The sequence below is a fragment of the Neofelis nebulosa genome, chromosome X, assembly GCF_028018385.1.
Source record: "Neofelis nebulosa isolate mNeoNeb1 chromosome X, mNeoNeb1.pri, whole genome shotgun sequence".
NCBI classification, from domain to species: Eukaryota; Metazoa; Chordata; class Mammalia; order Carnivora; family Felidae; genus Neofelis; species Neofelis nebulosa.
The window spans coordinates 13,572,299-13,595,525 of record NC_080800.1 but is presented as its reverse complement, the minus strand read 5'-3'; the positions used below and the strand labels follow the sequence as shown (position 1 = coordinate 13,595,525).

At 41.1% G+C, this 23,227-nt stretch overlaps 1 protein-coding gene across 7 annotated transcripts in view; it reads right to left on the bottom strand.

Annotated features, from left to right (window-relative positions):
- The window catches only part of REPS2 (RALBP1 associated Eps domain containing 2), a 237,098-nt gene that overhangs the window by 112,134 nt on the left and 101,737 nt on the right, over positions 1-23,227 (bottom strand). For all 7 annotated transcript variants that reach the window (XR_009257199.1, XM_058713845.1, XM_058713840.1 and 4 more), the window contains exons 7-11: positions 19,010-19,073; positions 15,791-15,933; positions 10,378-10,472; positions 3,405-3,474; positions 1,979-2,032 (exon numbers count right to left, since the gene is read on the bottom strand). Coding sequence is in view for 6 of the 7 variants with exons in the window: in XM_058713845.1 (XP_058569828.1) it covers positions 1,979-2,032; positions 3,405-3,474; positions 10,378-10,472; positions 15,791-15,933; positions 19,010-19,073 (426 nt within the window). In the remaining variant the exon portion in view is untranslated. The remainder of the gene's footprint in view (positions 1-1,978; positions 2,033-3,404; positions 3,475-10,377; positions 10,473-15,790; positions 15,934-19,009; positions 19,074-23,227) is intronic.

Here is a 23,227-nt window from a genome sequence, read left to right as displayed (position 1 = left end):
TTAAAGCTGGAAAGAACCTACCTCACGCATTTGTCCTAAAATGGGTTTAGAGGGCAAGCGTAAAGTTTAATTCTCTAACAGGCCAGCCAGCCATTTGTCTTTACACAAACTGAGCATCTCTCTTTCTGACGAAAGAACCCAAACCAGTTTCAAAAGCCCAAACTAGGCTTGAGAATTCCTACCACTTTGGGAGTCATGGTTGATCTATAAACTCAGTTTTCTATTTCTTTTTATTTTTTTTTTGATGTTTTATTTTATTTTTGAGAGAGAGAGACAGAATGTGAGTGGGAGGGGGGGCAGAGAGCAAGGGAGACACAGAATCCGGAGCAGGCTCCAGGCTCTGAGCTGTCAGCACAGAGCCCGATGCAGGGCTTGAACCCACAAACCGTGAGATCATGACGTGAGCCAAAGTCAGATGCTTAACTGACTCAGCCACCCAGGTGCCCCAACAATTTTCTATTTCTTAATATCATCTTCTAGAGGCAAAGGTTCCAAAAATAGGCTACACACCAGAACTGCCTGGCAGACGATCTAAAAACACAGATTCTTAGACCTCTTCACTAAAATCAATCATATATTCTCATTTGTATTCATTCTCACTCTCTCCCCTCCTCCTCCTCTCTCCCCCACTCCCTTCTCTCCCTCCATCCCTCTTTTTATTAATTTGTTAAATATTTATTATTTTTGAGAGACAGAGTATGAGTGGGGGAGAGGCAGAGAGAGAGGGAGACAAAGAATCCGAAGCAGGCTCCAGGCTCTGAGCTGTCAGCACAAAGCCCAACGTGGGGCTCAAACTCACCAACTGTGAGATCATGACCTGACCCGAAGTTGGACGCCCAACCAACTGAGCCACCCAGGCGCCCCTATCCCTCTCTCTTTTAAACCTCAAATGAACTTGGTGTCTGGGGAAAACTGTACTATAGCATAAGCCTCAATGTTCTATCGACTCCTTTGCTCCAACTTTAAACAAATAAGCTTGGGATGATAGCTAACTAACCCAAACAAACATGATTTACTTATTAAATATCATGAGAGAGAACAATAAGAATGCAGCAACCTCTTTCATGTCCTCATAACCGGAGCTCCAAATAGTAACGCCCTCCCTAGCCAGTTTGTTTTTAACTAGGTTCATCTTAGTTCAGTGATGGCTCCCGTCAAGAGAGCTGAGGACACAGGCCTGGCCATCTCCCTGGTTCACAGACCCAGTGCTGACTCTCCAAGAACGTGGGCAAACACACCTTTTCTTTTTCTCCTTGGAATCTCCTCCATGTAGAAGCACATTTACTTACTTGCCTTCCTGGTGGTGAATTTTCATGAAAACATTGGAGATTTCTGCTTTGGAAATGGAGAAGTTCAACTGTGGGCCTCCACTTGATCTACCTCATTAGCTCGTTACTCCACAGAAACCACAATGGCTTACTGAAATCGTCTCAACTCCAAGTCTTTCCAATTTTACAGTAAAAGTAACAATGAGACTCTAACTTCAAACTGAGTGCTCCTATTGGTGAAACCTAAATTCAGAACTTAAAAATAAAAAACCGGGGCGCCTGGGTGGCTCAGTCGGTTAAGCGTCCGACTTCGGCTCAGGTCATGATCTCACGGTCCATGAGTTCGAGCCCCGCGTCGGGCTCTGTGCTGATGGCTCAGAGCCTGGAGCCTGTTTCAGGTTCTGTGTCTCCCTATCTCTCTGACCCTCCCCCGTTCATGCTCTGTCTCTGTCTCAAAAATAAATAAACATTAAAAAAAATTTTTTTAAATAAATAAATAAATAAATAAACAAATAAATAAATAAATAAAATAAAAAAAACACCTTCTTTTCAGGTATAAAAAGCAACCAAAGGTTTCATTACAATAAAACCCAAGGCAAATATTTAGAGAGAAACATACACAACCATCAATTTTCTACTCACTGACACTGTTAGGTTTTTTAAATTAGAAAACAATTACACAAAAATGTATTAAAATTGTTTTCTCCTACCTGGATCCTCAGACACGTCCTTTGGTAAGGCTTCATCCGCAGTACTTTTCAAACCTAGACGTGTTTTGTTTTTAAGGAACAAGAGAAGGGAGGAGAAAAGAAAACAAAACCGTAAAATTTTATTTCTTAGGCACATTATATTAAAGCAAAGAATCCCTAGTCATCACTTATGAAAATGGTGTTACAAACCTCTGTAAGTTGCTACAGCACCCAAACAATAGAGACCCCTTGAAGTAGGGAAATAGGTTCTCATCCCACAAAGAACATAGCCGAATTACCAACTTTCAACCGAGCGCGCCTCTAGTGGCTAGGAGGAGTATTACCAGGAAGCGCCAGAAATCTCCTCCTTTCATTCTTGACATCCAGACCAATGACATCAGAATCTCTCCAGGAGTGAGATGCGGGCTTTAGTACTTTCAGACCCGTCATTCCAACGCACAATCAAGGCTAAGACCCGCTAGGAAAGAACGTGATCAGAGTACACACTGCTACAAACAACGTCTAGTTCTGCCTGCCTCTCCTGAGCAAAGATTTAAATAGAGAGCAAGCGATCATTGCTTCCTAATGGAAAACTTACTTTTCATGTTTAACTCCTGTACAAGGTTGCATCGGTGGCAGGTCTCGACAACAAAACTTGAAATAGCTTCACTGATTTTTAGTCCCTTCTGATAAGCCTCTCATTCATGGGTAGTAAATCAGTATCAGCTAATAAAAGGAATACTAGCCTGAGACTCAGAAAATCTTTATTCTTACCTCCACTCTTTTTATTATTAAGCAAATGACTCCTACTGCCTGAATTTCAGTTTACTCATCTCTAAATTTTAGGTGATAAAACATACTAGCCTCTGTTTGGCTTTGTGAGAACTGAGTAAGGCAGTAAGTGAGGAAGGACCTGGTAGATTATAAAGCATTATATGGAGTGGTGGGAGTGGGGAGAGGTCCTCCTGTTCTAAATATTCCCAGGCCAACTCATCTCTGTGCTTAACGGTAGCGCTAACACGGAAAACTGAGCCGCGCTGCTTCTCACTCGCCCAGTAAGACAGACAAATTACCGCTGGCTTCCCGACACAGCTTCACATCCACAAAGTAACAGAAGATAAATCCAAAGGACAGAAACTCTCTCCAGAAAGATAACTGCCTCAAGGATTAGACCTGTATACAAATGTGCGTTTGTACTGATGTTCTGGGATCACCTCTGCCAACCCAAGATGTTACGCTCTCAATTCTTTCAGCTTCCAGTCATTTCCTAATCAGTATGACCAAATTCCAAGTAAAGGGTCAGGACAGGTGAGTAAGGGGCCAATGAGTTGAGGGGCTTTGGAAGTTCCTGTTACCACATGCTCCCGAAATCAGCCATTCCAAGAGAAGTGGATGAAGAAACACAGGTAGAATGTCCCTGAAGGAAGAAAACTCATTCTTTTCATACCTTGTTTGTCATCACTAGTCACATCTTGAGTTGGGACAGGAAAGTCAGCCATGTCTTTAACAGATAGCTTCTTGGAAAAGAAAAGTAAATACATTATACAAGTTGAAATGGAAATTACATTATGTGTACATATGATGAAATTGCTTTAAAAGCTACACATCTTGCCAATATTTTGGCTTCAGTAAACCCTGACATTTAAGACTTTTTTATTTTGGGGGGTTCCTAGGGAGGTATAAGTTAATTTGTATTGAAGGTTTACATGTGGGGCGCCTGGCTGGCTCAGTCAGTAGAGCCCATGACTCTTGATCTCAGGGTTTTGAGTTTGAGCCCCACCCTGCGTGAAGAGATTTTTTTTTTAATTTTTTAAAGAAATTTACATGTGCAGAGGAAAAAAAATGATTCAGATTTAGGCAGATGTATAGAATGCACATTAAATCTGAACCCGGTTTGGGATTCAGCCAGAGAACTGTGTAGCATCTGCCCATTCTGTCCAAAAACAAACCTGCACTTTCTGTACTGTTTCACTTGTCAAGGAATAAGGTAATTTTATTGATGACCAGAACAAAATTTTCTCCTAACTCACTTAGGGGAAGTCTTCAGTAATACTAATGAGATAGAATACCCAAATTGATCAAGTACTGATTCCTTTAAATTTTTGTTTAAAATCTACTTGCTATGAATTTATTTCTTACAAAGTCTAAATATGCACTCTGTGACCTTAGATAAGATTACAGAATAATATTTATTAGTATTTACTATATATAAACAAATTCTGGAAAGATACATAAAAATCGAAGGGTGACTCAGTAGATGGGGAACAGAATGGGAGGAAGACTTGTCACTATCTGCCTTTTGATATTCTTTTTATTTTAAACATATTCAGAAAAATCAAATAAAACTTATAGGAAGCAGAGTAAATCTTGGAGCAATCTGGTACTCCAGAAGGTTCACTGGTTTGCCTTTCAGAATCTGAACAACCCCAGTGAGATAAGCAATACTTGTGTTTTTCAACTGCTTTAAAGAATGCAGTTCAGTGCTGCTTGGCGGTAACCTGACCTAGGATTTAACAGTCCTCAGGCAGGTCATTCTTGGCATTACCATGAAGCCTCCAGATAGAATTTCCTATTCAAAGTCTACTGTCTCCAACAGAACAGAGAATGTATCTTAACAGTACCTTTCTTTCATTTTCTTCTCCCACCTGGATTATAAACTAGATACCTAGGTAGAAGAAAATGATTTAGGAGTAGAACATAGAAAAAGTTCTCCAAAACAACCACCTTTGCAAGAAATTTTTAAAGCCTAAAGAAATGGAAAGACATCCCATGCTCACAGGTCAGAAGACTCGATATTGTTAAGATGGCAATACTCCCCAAATTCATCTACAGATTCAGTGCAATCCTTCTTCGCTTTTTTGCAGAATTTGAACAGCTTGTCCTAAATTTCATACAGAAATGCAAGGGACCCAAAAGAGCAAAAATATTCTTTAAAAGGAAGAACAACAAAAGAAGAAAACTGAAAGACTGAGACTTCTCAATTTCCAAACTTAACACAAAGTTACAGTCATCAAGACAGTGTGGTACTAGCATTACGACATCCATGTAGCTCAATGGAACAGAACCGAGAATCCATAAATAAACCCTCACATTTGTCAACTGATTTTCAACAAAGGTACAAAACAACTGGGGGCGGGGAGTTGTCTTTTTAATAAGTGATGCGAAAAGAATATACAAAAGAATGAAGGTGGACCTCTTCCTCACGGCATATGCAATAATGAACTCGGACTGGATCACGAACCTGAATGTGAGACCTAGAACTATACAACTCCTGGAAGGCCACATATAGGACTAAGTCTTTGTGAGCTTCTGCTAGGCAGTGGTTTCTTAGCTAGGACACCAAAAGCACAAGCAACAAAAGAAAAAAACAAACAAACTGGACCTCATTAAAATAAAAAACACTTGTGTTGCAGAGGACACTCTCAAGAAAGGAAAAAAAACAAAGAAATACTACCTCACACCTGTCAGAATAGCTAACATTAACAACTCAGGAAAACAACCGATGTTGGCGAGGATGCAGAAAAAGGCAAACCCTTTTGTACTGCTGGTGGGAAGACACACAGGTAGGTGTCACCACTCTGGAAAACAGGATGAAGGTTCCTCAAAAAATTATAAATAGAACTACCCTACCACCCATCAATTGCACTACTAAGTATTTATCCAAAGGATATAAAAATGCTGATTCGAAGGGGCACATGCACCCCAATGTTTAAAGCAGCGCTTTCAACAACAGCCAAAGTATGGAAAGAGCCCAAATGTCCATTGACAGATGAATGGATAAAGAAGATGTGGTTTATATACACAATGGAATACTACTCAGCAATGAAAAAGAATGAAATCTTGCCATTTGCAACAACTAGATGGAACTAGAGGGTATTATGCTAAGTGAAATAAGTCAGGCAGAGAAAAACAAGTATCATAGGACTTCACTCATCTGTGGAATTTGAGAAACAAAATAGATGACCATAGGGGAAGGGAAGGAAAAATAAGATAAAAACAGAGAGGGAGGCAAACCATAAGAGACTCTAAAATACAGAGAACAAACTAAAGGTTGCTGGAGGGGTGGGGGTGTGTTAAATGAATGAAGGCACTGTTGGGATGAGAGCACTGGGTGTCGTAGGTAAGAGATGAATCACTGGGTTCTACTCCTGAAACCAATACTACACTATATGTTAACTAACTTGAATTTAAAAAAAGAAAGAAAGAAAGAACAACCAAAGACAGAAAATACTTGCCAATTATGTATCTAATAAGGGACCTACATTCAGAATGTACAAACACAACTCAATAATAACCAAATTTATAAATGGACAAAGGATCTGAATAGACATTTCACCAAGGAAGATATACAAATAACTAATAAGCACAAGAAAAGATGCTCAGCATCAGCAGTCATCAGGAAATTTAAACCAAAAGCACGAAAAATCAATACCACTTCACTCCCACTAAGGTGGCAAAAATAAAAAAGGCAATAAAAAGCGTTAGCAGGGACATAGAGCAATAGGACGCCTCACACATTACTGGTAGATGAATGTAAAATACCGTAGGTGCTTGGGAAAGCATTTTGGTAGTATCTCAAAAAGTTGAACACAAGTTACAATATGACACACAGTTCCACTCCTAGGTAAGCACCCAAGGGAACTCCAAACATCACGTTCACACAAAAATTGGTCCATGAATGTTCACAGTAGCATTTTTTTTTATTTTAAATTTTTTTTTCAACGTTTTTTAATTTATTTTTGGGACAGAGAGAGACAGAGCATGAACGGGGGAGGGGCAGAGAGAGAGAGGGAGACACAGAATCGGAAACAGGCTCCAGGCTCCGAGCCATCAGCCCAGAGCCGGACGCGGGGCTCGAACTCACGGACCGCGAGATCGTGACCTGGCTGAAGTCGGACGCTTAACCGACTGCGCCACCCAGGCGCCCCCACAGTAGCATTTTTTCCTCACAGCCCCAAGGTGGAAACAAGCCAAACGTCCATGAGCTGAAGAATGGACAAACGTGGCAGATCCACACGATGGACTACTACTCAGCAATGAAAAGGAATGAAGCGCTGATACACGCTACGACATGAACTTTAAAACATACTACAAGAGGGGCGCCTGGGTGGCTCGGTCGGTTAAGCGTCCGACTTCGGTTCAGGCCACGATCTCACGGTCTGTGAGTTCGAGCCCCGCGTCGGACTCTGTGCTGACAGCTCAGAGCCTGGAGCCTGTTTCAGATTCTGTGTCTTCCTCTCTCTCTGCTCCTCCCCTGTTCATGCTCTGTCTCTCTCTGTCTCAAAAATAAATTAAAAAAAAACTTTAAAAAAAATAATAAAACAAAACATACTACAGGAAAGAAGGCAGTCCCAGAAAAACCAGATATTGTATGACTCTATATGAAATGTCCACAACAGGCAAACTCAGAGACAGAAAAGAGATTACTCATTACCAAAGGCTGGGGGAGGAGGGAATAGTGAGTGACTGCTAATGAGTATGGGCTTTCTTTTCTGAGGTGATGAAAAATGTTCTAAAATTAGACTGTACTGATGGCTGCACAACTCTGTTAATACAGTAAAAACCATCGGATTGTACAGTTTAGATAAGTATATTATGTGAATTGTATTTTAGTAAAGCTGCTTAGAAGAGAAAAATCCAGTAATCTAAGAAGCACTGCTATGGGGTGCCTGGGTGGCTCAGTCGATTAAGCATCCAACTTTCACTCAGGTCATCATCTTGCAGTCCATGGGTTCGAAGCCCACGTCGGGCTCCGTGCTGACAGTCTGGAGCCTGCTTGAGATTCTGCCTGTCCATGGGGCGCCTGGGTGGCGCAGTCGGTTAAGCGTCCGACTTCAGCCAGGTCACGATCTCGCGGTCTGTGAGTTCGAGCCCCGCGTCAGGCTCTGGGCTGATGGCTCGGAGCCTGGAGCCTGTTTCCGATTCTGTGTCTCCCTCTCTCTCTGCCCCTCCCCCGTTCATGCTCTGTCTCTCTCTGTCCCAAAATAAATAAAAAACGTTGAAAAAAAAAGAGATTCTGCCTGTCCCTCTCTCTCTCTCTCTCTCTCTGCCCCTCCCCCCTCACACTTTTTCTATCTCTCAAAAATAAAAAAAATTAATAATAATGATAAAATAAAACTTTAAGAAGCATACTAAAGAGGACTTTATCTGAAATTTATCTTTAATTCCTGAAGGAAACGAGTACATGGTTACAGCTCTGCTGTCTGGAGATCTGATCTGTACTGCTGAGCAAACTTCTCACGACCTGAATCAGTTACAGCTTTCTCCATGGCACCAACACCTGTATGGACCCATTCCTCACAGGGCTAGTCCCAAGAGCTATTTAAATCCCACGCATGCATTCATGAGAGATTAAAAAAACTGGTAGAAAGAACAATGAATGAAATAGAAGAAACTGGAATATTTAATCATTAGCTACTTAAATTTGACGTATACTTCTTGAATGGCCAAAGCATCTATTAACCTCATTACTTTGGCCGTGAATTCTGTATATTACGTCATTATCTAAAAGCACTCCACTCTGGAATATAACGATTTTGTTGGGAAAGAGTTTTTGTTGTTGTTGGTTTGCTCTCGTTTGGACAGGGCAAAGCAAAGACTTTTTAATCACCCCCACCCCCACCAAAAGAGCCAGTTAAAGTATAGAAAAGTATGTAACATAAAACTAGCTGCACATCACGTCCATAAAGTTGAACATCAAAAATGTCATCAAGGACATCAGAGTGTGTGTTTGAAAGCGTCTGCATTTATAGACTTCACAGCTAACTGTATATTTGCTCCTTTCCTTTTTGAAAGATGATAAATGACTATGTGGGGGAAAGCAACATGAGCCAGTAATTAATTTCTCTAAAACACAGCATTATTTCTGTTGGAAGGGCAGAGACCACCTGAGTGCATTCTAGAAATAATAAGAGCTTATGACATTTTTTAATAAAACACCTAATGACCTCATAAGTTTACACAAGCAGGGGGACCCATAGCCAACAAACAAAAGCAAGGCAACTACACAAGCCTCCGGACACTGCCAGCAGCCCCCGAGTTCACAGACGCCGTGAAAAGTGGCTAACTAGTCTACTTGCTTCTCCGTCATATGCATTCTGCAAAATAAGAAATGTAAAAAGCTAAAACTCTTCAAATGCACATCTATCACTCCTGATACCACTTTATACCTTTTTCCCTCGAGTAGAGATCTGTTGAGGAAAGTAACAGAGGCCATGACTTGAATAAAGAGTAGCAGAGAGGCCAAGAGAGGTGTTATCAGAGGAAGCACCGCAGAAGCAGGCCAGTTCCCTCACAGAGGAGCAGAGGATGCCAATGCAGCACAGATTTTTGCCTGAGAGCCCCACGGAAAAGAAGAAATAATCACACACAGTTGCAAGAAATTAAACAAATGGTCCTGCATCCTGCCTCTGACTTCCATCATCTTGCAACACTTTTAACCGGGGTCTGAGGACGATAGCAGCCTATGAGTAAACCTCCATTTATTACACATTTCCAGAGTTGTTTTTTTTTTAGGATGGGAACAGATGTCATAAGCTGTCATCACAGCAATCATAATGGCGATGATGATGATGAAGACTGTGCTGATATTAACAATAACTACGATGACTCCTACTTATTGACGCATACCTAAGGACCACTATGCATGTGGCTAGGCCCCAATAACATCAAGGCCCAACACTGTAGGAATTCTACAGGTTTCTCTTGAGATAATCCAAACCAGTCTTCATTTGGTCTAAACGCTAAAAACTGAGGGAGACGGTAGCTTTAAATGTGACTTGGGGTCCTTTTACACAGTTCTCAAACTTCCTCTCAAAACTGTTCTGGTCCGTTAGATCTTGTTCATACTCAACTACTAAAAATACAACTTTACAATGTTTACTTCAAAATTAAAGCTTCGGGGGGGGGGGGTGCGCTTGGGTGACTCAGTCAGTTAAACGTCCGACTTCAGCTCAGGTCATGATTTCATGGTTCGTGGGTTCGAGCCCCATGTCAGGCTCTGTGCTGACAGCTCAGAGCCTGGACCCTGCTTTGGATTCTGTGTCTCCCTCTCTCTCTGCTCCTCCCCCACTCACTCACGCTCTCTTTCTCAAAAATAAATAAACATCAAAATTAAAGCTTGGTTAAAATAAACAACTTGGCTCGCATTCTTCTGGCTTAGTTTTTCTATACCTAAATTTCATCCCTAGAAGGTCAAGGGATTACTTTGCTTATTTCACTAAATCTAGTTCTAGGGAGAAAAGAAAACAAATAATTATAAGCTATATCTGGTGTCTAGATTTGAAAGGTTGAGCCTCAACGTAAGTACAAAGCATGAGAAAATGTTATGAAAGTGGATTTTCAGGAGTTTATAAAGAACATAGGCTTATGGATTTAATTCCACACACACCCTTATTTATTAACATATGAGGACCTTTTACCTCCATCCGATTCAAGTCACGGGGTTGTTGGTTTGCAGGCATTGACTCAGAATAAGAATCAAATAATGCACACTCCCGCTTGGGCTTAGGAAAAGCTAAGAAAAAGCAAAAAGAATACATAAGAACATATACTATATTCATAGCAGGCATTGTTTCTTATCAGCTTTTCCGTGCCTGTTAAATATTACAATAAATCAGCCAGCACTGACATACTAGTTATGGCACTAATCACGAGGAGGTAGTATTTTAAGTTCCTTACATATACAACATACTATTTCTGCCTCCCCATTTTACATGTGATGCATCTGAGGAGCAGGGAAGCTAAGCAACTTACTCAAGGTCATATAGCTGGTAAATGGAAGAGCAGGAACTTGAACTGCCGGCAGTCCTGCTGGAAGGTACATGCTTTTAGCATTTACGTTGTAACATAGTAGTGACCCTCGCTATCACAATACTGAAGTTTTAACTATGCTACCAGCACAATTTTTAAATGGCACCAACTATGGGGAGAGTCTTAATGCTATAAACATTAACTACGGAAATACTTCATTTTAGCTATTGTTGTTGGAAATAGACAAGATCTTGCAATGACAGGTGCCCCAGAAGACTTTCTAAAATATCCATTTCTTTCGTTTAGCAGAATAACAAAAATAAGAGCACAAGTTCTTGCTGAGTTACAAGGAAAGAAGAATCACATTATGGGCTTCTTCGAACACAGAACAGTGACAGAGGCTGCTAGGTTAGCTGGAGAGCTGAGTGGATCGTGCTACTTGGTAAACTGATACTCAACACACCAAATTCTGGGAAGCAGATTCTGTTTCACCACTTTGTCACCAAGTAATTAGGAAGGAAATGTCTCAACCAGAAAATTGGTCAATATCCCAAGGAGGAAAAGAAGATCATGGCAGACAATGGCCAGAAGCTACAAATTTGTCAAGACCAGCTGTTAAGAAATCAAAATTTTAATGCTGTGTTTAAAAAATTTTTTGACTCAAACATCAAAATGGATTGACATTGTTTTTAATCCTTTCTCACCCTCCCACCTCCACCAGCGTCTGAAATGCCAACTTCCCTCTGCAGTAAAGTACTGGCCATGACTAACAGCTACTCAACTCGTAGAGTTGAGTACAAGCACCTTAAATTGTTCATTTTCTTACTCTGGTTTGAATTTCACTGATATCAGGTAGGGCAAACCGTGGGCCCTGGCGATTTGTCTGACTAAACTAGGGGGTCTCATTTCCTTGGTAAAAACTCAGCAAAACAACTTTCCAAGTACCATTCTGCTATCTGGCCACGAGAGCAGGTTTAACCAAGATGAGATTTCTGTTTCTAGCTTACCAATCAGTGATCTGAGTAGAATTACACGACTAAAGCTTTATCATGAGCGGGTCTTGCTACGTAAAAAGGTAACGCTTTCAAAAACTACAAATGCCATCATTAACTACTAAATCTCTTTCTAGCCTGTCCCTATCTCTCCAACTCCACTTGTCACCTCCCTAGTGACAGGCCCTGGGGTCCTGGCTGGACTGCTCCAGTAACCTGGTCTTTCAGTTTGCACCCTTGCTCCTCAAAACCTGCTCTCCAGTCAGCAACCAGCACGATCATTTCCAACAGCAAATCCGATTGGGGCACTTCCCTGCTTAAAACCCATCAACGTCATCACCAGTGATTTGTTCCCTACCTGCCCTTTCAGCCTCATCCTCAGCCCCTCCAGGCCCGGCTCCTTGCACTCCAGCCACTGTGGCCTCAAGTCTCCATGCCTCCGACGCTCCAAGCCGCCCCTCAGGGCCTCTGCAGTAGATCTGCTGTCCCCTCTGCCCACAGCCTACTCTTCCCCCTCCGTCACCTACACAGCCCTTAGCTCACCCTTCACATGTCAGCTCAAATATTTCAGGAAGCCTTCCCTGAGGTGACGCACCCTCTTGCTGCAGCTGAACTTCCCCTTCACAGCACCTACCACTGCCTCCAATTTACAAGTATGTGAGTTTATTTAACATCGATCCTCTAACTGCCAGCAAGTTCCATGACAGTAGGAACACTCTTCTGAATGCAGCATTCTGACCACAAAGAATAACACAGTGCCTCTCACATAATTATTTTTAACAAACTCTACAGTAAAAATCTATACCAGAATCCACCCAGTCACCCAGACAGGAAAATATCAAAAGGCCCACGGGTAAGCTATCAAATAACCAACTTTTCCTTCCAACGGTGCCCTTTCATTTTCACTGTTAGGGAAAAACTCAGACACAACAGTTTGTTTCATTATTTTACTGAAAACAAGCTTGTGTAATTGTAAATGCATGATGGTATCAACCAAATTTATACTCTTCACCAACCTTGTTGAAAACTGGATTACATTTTTGTAAAAGACTGAATGTAGGCTAATCAGAAAAAAAGTTGGAACAGGAACTAAGCTTTTAAAAAAGCCAGGTGGGATGGGGCCCCTGGGTGGCTCAGTGGGTTGGGCGGCCAGCTACAGCTCAGATCATGATATTGCGGTCTGTGAGTTCGAGCCCCACGTCGAGCCCCACGTCGAGCCCCACGTCGAGCTCTGTGTTGACAGCTCAGAGCCTGGAGCTTGCTTCAGATTCTGTGTCTCCCTCTCTCTCTGCCCCTTCGCTGCTTGCTGTCTGTCTCTTTCTCTTTCTCTCTCTCTCAAAAATAATAAACATTAAAAAGAAACAGGTGGGATACCATAAAAATGAACCACCAAAATGAACAGAATTCCTCATATTTTGCAAAGTCTAAAAGCACAGAGAAAACCTAGACAGTTCTGGCCATTTTCTTGAGCTGTATATAAAGATAAGCATGAGTGATAAAGCATTAAAAAGTTAACTGCTAAAACCCTCAGGGTTTGCCTAAAATATACCATCACTGAGCCTGATGAGGCTTTAAGAGATCTCTCAGGTTTTTTGTTAGAACTATATAATTATTATTTATGATTAATCCCACAAGCCCTGGAAATGATGTGAAGTCTTTGTTTAATTAAAGGGTATGTCATGGATTCCTCAGTTGTTGCTGTATAAATACGTGTTGACGGCCTCCACCAAAGACCAGGAACAAACAAGGGGCTTCATTCCAAACGAAAGGAAGGTGCCTCTTGACTGGCACTCTATTTTACAGACTCCACCCCCCCCATAAGCAAGACAAAAGCAGTCATTTGCAGCAATAAAGGAATCAAAATGCTACTTGACTTCCGTTAACACACTTTTTGCTCAGGGCTTTCAGATTTTTTTAATTTTTATTAGTGATTCCCACCACCAGGGCAGGAGGGTTCCTGTTTCTTCACATCCTCACCAGCACCTGTTGTTTGCTGAGTTGTTAATTTTAGCCACTCGGGGGAGAGGGGAAAATGGGAGATGGGCATGGAGGAGGGCACTTGTTGGGATGAGCACTGGCTGTGGTATGTAAGCGATGAGTCACGGGAATCTACCCCTGAAACCAAGAGCACACTGTATACACTGTATGTTACCCAACTTGACAATTAATTAATTAATTAAAGGTGGGCCAAACAATAAATAAAATAAAATAAAATAAAATAAAATAAAATAAAATAAAATAAAATAAAATAAAATATTTTTGTACCTGGGGGTAGGGGGGCGAGGTAAAAAAATTTTTTTATTAGTGACTTTTGAAACAGTCTGTGAAACACTTGGTTATCTACAAAGTGACTTGTCAAACAAGGAGTCCCGACACCTGTCATAGGTTCCATGGCCAGAGGGCATCACAACAATACAACAGCATTAATCAAGACCCAAAAACAGAAAGCTAAGTGTGGGCATGGGAGATAAAGCTACCCAGGACTCTCCCCAGGGCTGACAATAGGCAACAGTGATGTATTAAATATAACTAAATAGCCCTGGAGCAGACCTTGGCCCTCTGGTTAGCTGTTCACATTAGAGAGAGACAAAGTCCCATGTGGCCCTGCTCCCAGGAGAAGGGGCTCCTGGATGACCCTGTACTGACTTGGTTATGAAACCTGTGCAGTTGCCGAGATTGTTAGTGCTTCTTTGCCTCAATCCAAAAGAAACAAAGAGAAAAAGGAAAAGAGAGAGAGAGAGAGACACCAAAGAGGAAATGGAGCAGCGTGTCACGGTGCCCAACTGCAAACTAGTTCCTGGGGACCCATGAGGGTCTCCCCCAGCCTGGAAGGAAGGGTATACGGCCTGCTGCGGTCAGAAAGCAGCTGCTATTAGCAAAGTCTAAGCTCTTAAATGAGTAGTAGTCTCTACTCTTTGAACGCTCCCGTGCATACATTTTATGAGGCATTTGGGAAAGATCCCAGAATAATGGGTCACTCTTCCCCCACATGTTTACCTGCAATTGGCACCAGCCACATACTTGCTCTCTTCCCTTTGGTTGGGCCTTGACCCCCTCACTACCAAATACAGAAAATGACAAACTTTTTATTTAAAAGTCAGAGAACCCAAGACTGACTTAGATTAGTCATTGGCCACTTTGAATATAGTGTTGTTATGAGGGGACAAGACATGATAATCTAGGGCCTTTACTAGATCTAACCACAAAATTTACACTCTATTAATGACTAATCACAGTTTCTTTAGACATTGCTCCTTCCTGCCAATAATCACCCATGACTAGCTCTCATGTGTTTAAGAGACCTTCCCTAAAGAAAGGTTACTGACAGTACCAGTTGTTTCTGGACCCTTTCAATGGAAGCTATACTTCTCTGAGTAACAGAAATTGTATCATTGCCCACTGCCTTTGAAAAGGGCAAGAGACACTTAATTTTCCAGTCTTCTAAAAGAATGGATAAAAATGTTAGACTCACCATGACTCTTTCTTATCAAAAGGGTTTGGGGGTAATAGCTTTATTAAGGAGAAAGACAAAGAGCTCTATTCCAACCTTGTGGTGTGGTGGGATTTTCTATCTTTATCTGATTGCAGCTACATGGGTATATGCAGATGTAAAACTTCATCAAGAGTACATTGAGATTACGGCACTCGGCACATTACATGGCATGTAATTTTTAACTTCTTCATTAGGTATAAGAGTTCTATTCCATTGCCCCAAGCCACTTGGGGACACTGGGGTGTACCTAAAGATGCCAAATCAGAACTTGGCTCTACAGGAAGATGTTCCTGTTCATTTTGTATCAGCTGAGAGGTTTAGTGCTTGCCTACTCGGTAATTTTCACAAAAGGGTAAGGGACTGATTCAAATCCATCCAGAGAGCACCAGAATAGGAATAACAGATAACTCACACTTTACCCACATCCTCCCTATTACTCATATTATAAGATGTGAGAGTCTAATATCAGTTAAAGGACAGTTACTTTAGATACAAAGGACTCTGCAAAGTACCTGGATACCACCTTAAGGCACAAAAGGTTCTTATAACGTCTGGATGGAAAATGCCCAAGGTTTAGGATTTATGACGAGGCCTTACCTGCTTGCAGGTACTCTGTCTGCAGAGTTGGAGGCAGGCCCTCTGGCAGCGGGTAGCCGTTTTTCCGGGCCACAATGAGATGAAACGCAGCACAGAACTCAGGCAGGGTCAGGGCTCCATCACAGTCAGCATCACTCAGTTCCCTAAATACAACATGTCACAAGTACCTAACACGGGGCTTAGAGGAAAAGTTACTCAGCCTCGTACATGCAAACACAACTCCCAAGGTCGCTGGGGGTGGCCCTGCAAAGTCCCCAAACTCCTATGAAATCTCAGGGGGCACTTGGAGGACAAATGCTGATCAAGAGCGCTGGCACCAGTGGCCCTTTGTAAACAAGACTTTACACTCCTTGGGTTCTGCGGGAGGTCTGTTTTACAACACCGAGCACATGAGACAAGACACTAGAGCACGAAAAGGAAAATGAGGCCAGTTGGTTGAGAGTCGTTCGATAACCGGGCAGCATGAAGAGCTCCAGACCCGGTGCCCACAGTAGTCGAAGGAAGGGCTGACCTCGGCCTGTGTCGTTGTCCCAGACGTTATACACGTACCCGGGCCCACAAATAAGCACTTGGGTTTCCAGCTTTAAGGAAAAACCTTAAAGTTTTTAAGTCACATAAATGTTGTACCAAAAAATTTGCTTGAGAATTCCCTCCTGGGAAAATACAAGTAAGTTCAATAAACACTGGTTAAATTAGGTTTTCAGATAAAACTAGCAACTTGGGAAGACTGGAAGCAGATAAGATAGCAAGGCAGAAAGGAAGAGTCTTGAAAAGGCTTATCTCTGCTTCAGTCATTGTTTCCCACTGAAAGGCACAGACCTATTTACTCAGCCCAAAACAAACCCATTTGCCAAAGTAAGACACCATAAGCTCAACTAGTCTCATAGATGTACACAGATGCCATATTTGTGCTGGGACAAGTAAAGATATAGGATATAAACCTGCGCTGGCAAGGTGTCACTATTCCAAACAAGTACAGAAGGTAAGCTCCCTAACTTTCCTTTGGACCATTCACAGCCTCCTCCCCTCAAATATTTAGAATGAGCCAGCCCTGAAGGAGCAGCCCCCCCCCACCCCAGGTGAGAAGTCAGGGAACTGTTTCAAACGCTGGGTGGAGAGAATACCATTCAGCTTTTGCAGATATGTCTCAACAAAAAGATAGGAGGCCTCATGCCAATAATGTTAAAACTGGGAATTCTGCCAAAAACAGAGTGTATTCTTTTCAAAATGATAATTTCTTTTTTTCCCCTAGCTTTAAAATCTAATATAAGGCTTGTCGTAAAAAAGAAAAATTATGCTAGAATATACCGCTGAAGAACCTAAATCCAGCTCAGGATCCCAGATACATTGGCATGCACAAATGTTATTGTAATAGTTTTCCAATAAAACGCACAAAACACGACCGGCAATTTTAAGTCCTACCACGATTTCTATAAATCCTCATGAAAAAAGTCTTACATAAATATTCCAGTGTTTTAATTATATATCTACAGCAGCACGGTCTCCCACCCAGGCTTGAGGAAGAAGAGCCCACACACAGCTGGGAGTTTAGACAGGCAGCAAGCGTTTTTGTCCACGCAAACCGGCCATCTGGACTGTCCCCACACGGCCCTTCCGGAGCCCGGCTGCGGCCTGCGTGGCAGCAAGGTGCAGGGCACACCACAGCCGCACATCTGAATGGGGGCCCAGCTGATACACACCAGCCAAATTTGTGAAGCTCGGAGGCAGCTAGAAGAGCCAAATTTGACTTAATTCCAAAACATTTGTGGGCCTTCTGTTCACCTGGCCTCATAAGATATCATTAAGAATAGCTTTTCGAGATCCTCTGGTTACTTGCATCATATTGAACAGAAACATCCAGAAATACAATTCACGAGACGGAAATGCTCATGGGCCCACACAATTGTTTAGACAGGAAAGGCATCTAGAGGAGGATAATAATTGGGAAATTCATTTTTATTTTTTTTAATTTTTTTTTTCAACTTTTTAAATTTATTTTTGGGACAGAGAGAGACAGAGCATGAACGGGGGAGGGGCAGAGAGAGAGGGAGACACAGAATCGGAAACAGGCTCCAGGCTCCGAGCCATCAGCCCAGAGCCCGACGCGGGGCTCGAACTCACGGACCGCGAGATCGTGACCTGGCTGAAGTCGGACGCTTAACCGACTGCACCACCCAGGCGCCCCAGGAAATTCATTTTTAAATAACAGCTAATAGTTACAATGCAGACTATGTGCCAGACACTGATCATTATGCTTCTCATACAAGTTAATCTTCACAGCAACAAAAATCTTAAGTTCCATTCACTCTCTAAGTCTGTTGAAAAAAAACATGCAAGGATAAAGAAGACATGGTATATAAATGATGGAATATTACTCAGCAATCGAAAAGAATGAAATCTTGCCATTTGCAACAACGTGGATGGAATTAGTGTGTTATGCTAAGCGAAACTAGTCAGAGAAAGACAAATATCCTATGACTTCACTCATATGTGGAATTTAAGTTACAAAACAGATGCACATAAGGAAAAGGAAGCAAAAATAATATAAAAACAGGGAGGGGGACAAAACAGAAGAGACTCTAAAATACAGAGAACTGAGGGTTGCTGGAAGGGTTCTGGATGGGGAGATGGGCTAAATGGGCAAGAGGCATTAGGGAGAGTACTTGTTGGGATGAGCAGTGGGTGTTATGCATAGGGGATGAATCACTGGGTTCTACTCCTGAAATTATTACTGCACTATGTGCTAACTAACTTGGATGTAAATTAAAATAAATAAATAAGTAAGTAAATAAATAGGAATGGGAATTGGTGAAACACCCCAAGGGAAGATGCTCTTTAAAATAAATTCATTTAGGGGCGCCTGGGTGGCTCAGTCGGTTGAGCGTCCGACTTCGGCTCAGGTCACGATCTCACAGTCCGTGAGTTCGAGCCCCGCGTCGGGCTCTGGGCTGACGGCTCGGAGCCTGGAGCCTGGAGCCTGCTTCGGATTCTGTGTCTCCCTCTCTCTCTGCCCCTCCCCCGTTCATGATCTCTCTCTGTCTCAAAAATAAATAAACGTTAAAAAAAAATTTTTTTTAATAAAATAAATTCATTTAAAAAATACATAAAAATAAAAAATAAAAAATATTCAAAAGATAAGACTTTCCAAATGCAAAAGTAGAAACTAAGGGATGGGTATGTAATGACAGTATGATACTATATGGCATTAATTGTACTTACCATATGTAGGAGAGTTCTGGAATGGAAAGCTTTGATTTGGTGAAGAAGTTCTTGGCCACAGAACCTGCCAAGAAAGCCACTGTTTAAATAAATCATTAATTACTCATCTAGAGCAGCTTTTATAGTTACATGTAAATGAATCACCATTGTTTCATTCAGCAATTCCTACCATATAACAACAAACATAACACTTATTCATCAAAGCAACTATAAATCATATGACTAAAAACAACATATTAACAGCTTTTAAAAGAACATATAAATTAGGGGCGCCCTGGTCACTCAGTTTGTTAAGTGTCCGGCTCTCGATTTCAGCTCAGGTCAGAATCTCACAGTTCATGAGATGGAGCCCTGTGTCGGTCTCTGCACTGACAGCGCAAAGCCTGCTTGGGATACTTCCTCTCTCTCTTTCTCTCCTCTCCTCTCCTCTTCTCTCTCTCCCCACTCCACCCTCCCTCTCAAAATAAATAAACTTAAAAAAAATAAAACAGAGCAAAAAGAAGAAAATTAACACCATTAATCTCATCACACAAAGATAAAACAGACATTTTGGTAAAGACTTTGGTGAGATTTAAGATCTCTTGGTGGCTCTTTGAGAAACTTCCAGGAACCTCCTGCTACTTTCTTTATTCATCACAAATTTACCAGTATCAGTTGAAATCGGGTAATTCCATTTTACATGTTATACTGCTCCAGGTCCCAACTGCACTTAATGTTAGACGCATCCTTATTGAGACAGAAATTTTTATGGTTTCAGCTCTCAGACCAGTTTCAAAATTCAAAGGCCTCAATTCTAACACAAAGAACAGTTAAATCAAAGCCTCAAGCTCTAAGCCAATAAAGTCAAAAGTCCTTGGCAATCTCAAGGCTTCTAATTGGCCTTAAAACAATGGATTATAATGTACCCTAAAGCAGACTTATTTTCCTTTGATAGATTATTATGGATCAAAGGCAAAGTGCCCTACTAACCAATGAGCTTTCTCCCCAAAAGCATCCTGGAAATAATGCTGACATAGGATTGTTGGCCATCGACGTAGCCACCTTGTGTCAAACATTTGCAAGAAATGTCTTGAAAGCCTATTTACCAGCTATTTTATAGATATAAAGACATTCTCCCCTCAACTCATTCTTCTTTTTCCCCCTTAATATCCTTTCTTCAAATCACACTAGGTCCAAACCCAAACAAGAGACTTGGCCTGGCCTTCAGACAGTACAGAGGGTGTTCTGCCATGGTGTCCCGAAGAGATTAGGTAGGGCCCACCGGGAAGCTGACAGCTAACAAGTTCAGTTGTGCCCTGGCTGCCGCCTGCCAGAGGAGGAAACTGATGAGAGCCCACGTGCTCCCTTCTTTTGGTGCTAAGAGAAGTTCCATCAGTGAACCAGAACCCTCACCCCAGCCCCACTCCCAGCCAACTTAGAAACCCTAAGCCAGCTTCCTTTCCTTGCCCTTTCCAGCCATTTTCAGACCTGCTGTGAAGCCTGATATGGCGCAAGAGAGAGAGGTGAGGCTTTAAAAAGCTGTCAGCAACCAAACATCAAAATGTGGATTCAGACTTTTTACTGCAAGGAGTCTCTAAGCCCAGTTAAAACACACACACACACACACACACACACACACACACAGCTATATATAGCATTGATATATCAGTGATAAAATGTTAACATACTGAATAGATATACACCTTTAAAAAATAAAGACCAATAACACAATGTAAAAACAGGTAGAGCTATGACAGTTCACAGAAATAGAATCTAATTGGCTCTTTTTTTTTTTTTAAGTAAACTCTACCCCAAGATGGGGCTTGAACTCACGGCCCCAAGATCAAGTCACACACTCTACCAACTAAGCCAGCCAGGCATCCCAATTGACTCTTAACCATATTTTTAAAAATTCAATATTCTTCATAAGAGTTCTATAAATTTGAACCAAACACAGGATTTCTTGTCTATCAAATGGAGGGAAAATACAAAAGTAGGTAAACATGTTGTGATAACAAGACTGTGGGAAAACGAGCATCTTGTACGATGTTGGTGCAATGACAACATGGCACAAGCCTAATGAAAGAGTGTTTTCCAATGTCTAGTAAAATCACACTATCCAAAGATACACTGACAAAAATAACAAAAATGAAGAAAGACATGTGCAGAGGGCTATTCACAATGGAAATATGTATCATAGCAAAAGACTACAAATAATCCCAAAAGAGGACCAGTTAAATAAATGATTGCATATCACACAATCTAATAGTACACGACTATAAAAGGGGATGGGAAATATCTCTACATGCAACTATGGAATAATCAGCAGGACATAGAGTTAAGTGGAAAAAGCAAGGTGGAGAGAAGTACAAATACTATGCTATCATTTATCTAACAAAAGATGAGAGATAAGAATATACACGTACACGTACATATATGAATTTGCTTTTACTCTTAAAAACAGATAAACCATTAAAAAGGGAGCAAGAAAGGAAGAGAGGGGATAGGAACAGAAGCTAGACTTTGTTCATCATTTTTGTAGATTCAAATTCAGAACTGTGTAAAAATTTTATATAAGTATAAAACTAAATTTCAAAAAGCACAATCCCTAAAAACTGAAATCAAAACAATTAAAACTGGGGGCGTCTGGGTGGCTCAGTTGGTTAAGCATCCAACTTCAGCTCAGGTCATGATCTCGTGGCTCCTGAGTTGGAGCCCCGTGGCGGGCTCTGTGCTGACAGCTCAGAGCCTGGAGCCTGTTTCAGATTCTGTGTCTCCCTCTCTCTCTGCCCCTCCCCTGCTTTCTTTCTTTCTTTCTCTTTCTCTCTCTCTCTCTCTCTCTCTCTCTCAAAAATAAACATTAAAAAGCATTTTTTTTAACAATTAAAACTGGAAAGAACAAAGTTGGAGAACTCCCACTTCCTAATTTCCAAACCTACTACAATACTCAAGACAGTGTGGTATTGGCTTTAGACTAGACAGTGGAAATCAGTGGAAAAAAAATTAACATCCAGAAACAAACCCTCACATTCATGGTAAACTAAATTTTGACTAGGATGCTAAAATAATTAAATCATGGAAAGAATCTCCCCCCCCCCCAAAAAAAAATGGTGCCGGGACAACTGGATATCAACATGCAAAAGAATCTGAATTGAATTGAAATTTGAATACCTACCTCATATCATACACAAAAACACAAAAACTAACTCAAAATGGATCAAAGACCTAAAGATAAGAGATAAAACTCTAATGTAACAGAGATATATAAACTCTCTAATATGAGATAAAATTCTAACAATACACCTTCTTAGAAGAAATATAAATTTTCATGACCTTGGATTAGGCAACGATCTCTTAGTTATGGCACCAAAAGCACAATCAACAACAACAAAAAATAGATAAGCTGGATATCAACAGAATTAAAAACGTATGTGCTTCAAAAGATACCACTAGGAAAATAAAAAGCCAAGCCATTGATTGGGAAAAAATATTTCCAAATCAAGTCTGATAAGGAAAATGTATCGAGAATACAGGCATACCCCATTTTATTATGCTTCATTTTACTGCACTTGGCAAATACTGCATTTTTTACAAATTGAAGGTTTGTGGCATCCTTGTGTTGAGCAAGCCTATTGGTACCATTTTTCCAAAACCCTTTGCTCGCTTCGGGTCTCTATCACATTTTGGTAATTCTTGCAATATTTCAAATTTTTGCATTATTATATTTGTTACGGTGATCCGTGATCAGTGATTACAACTCACAGAAAGCTCACAAGATGGTTAGCATATTACAGCAATAAATTATTTTTAATTAAAATATGTATATTGGTTTTTTTTTTAGATAACATGCTATTGCACACTTAACAGACTACAGTATAGCGTAAATATAACTTTTATATGCACTGGGAAACCAAAAAATTTATTTGACTTGCTTTATTGCAATATCCACTTTACAGCAGTGGTCTGGAACCAAACCCTCAATATTTCCGAGGTATACCTATACGGAGGAACTCCTACCATTCAGTATTTATTTAAAATGGCAAAGGATGTGAATAGACATTTCCCCCCAAACAAGATCTACAAAGGGCCAATAAGAACATGAAAAGATGTTCAATGTCACTATTCATCTGGGAAATACTAATCATAACCACAAAGAGATACTACTTCACATCCACTAGTGAGACAGGAGGGAGGAAGACAAGTTGACCAAAGCAAAGCCATTGTGGTTTTAGGCTGACC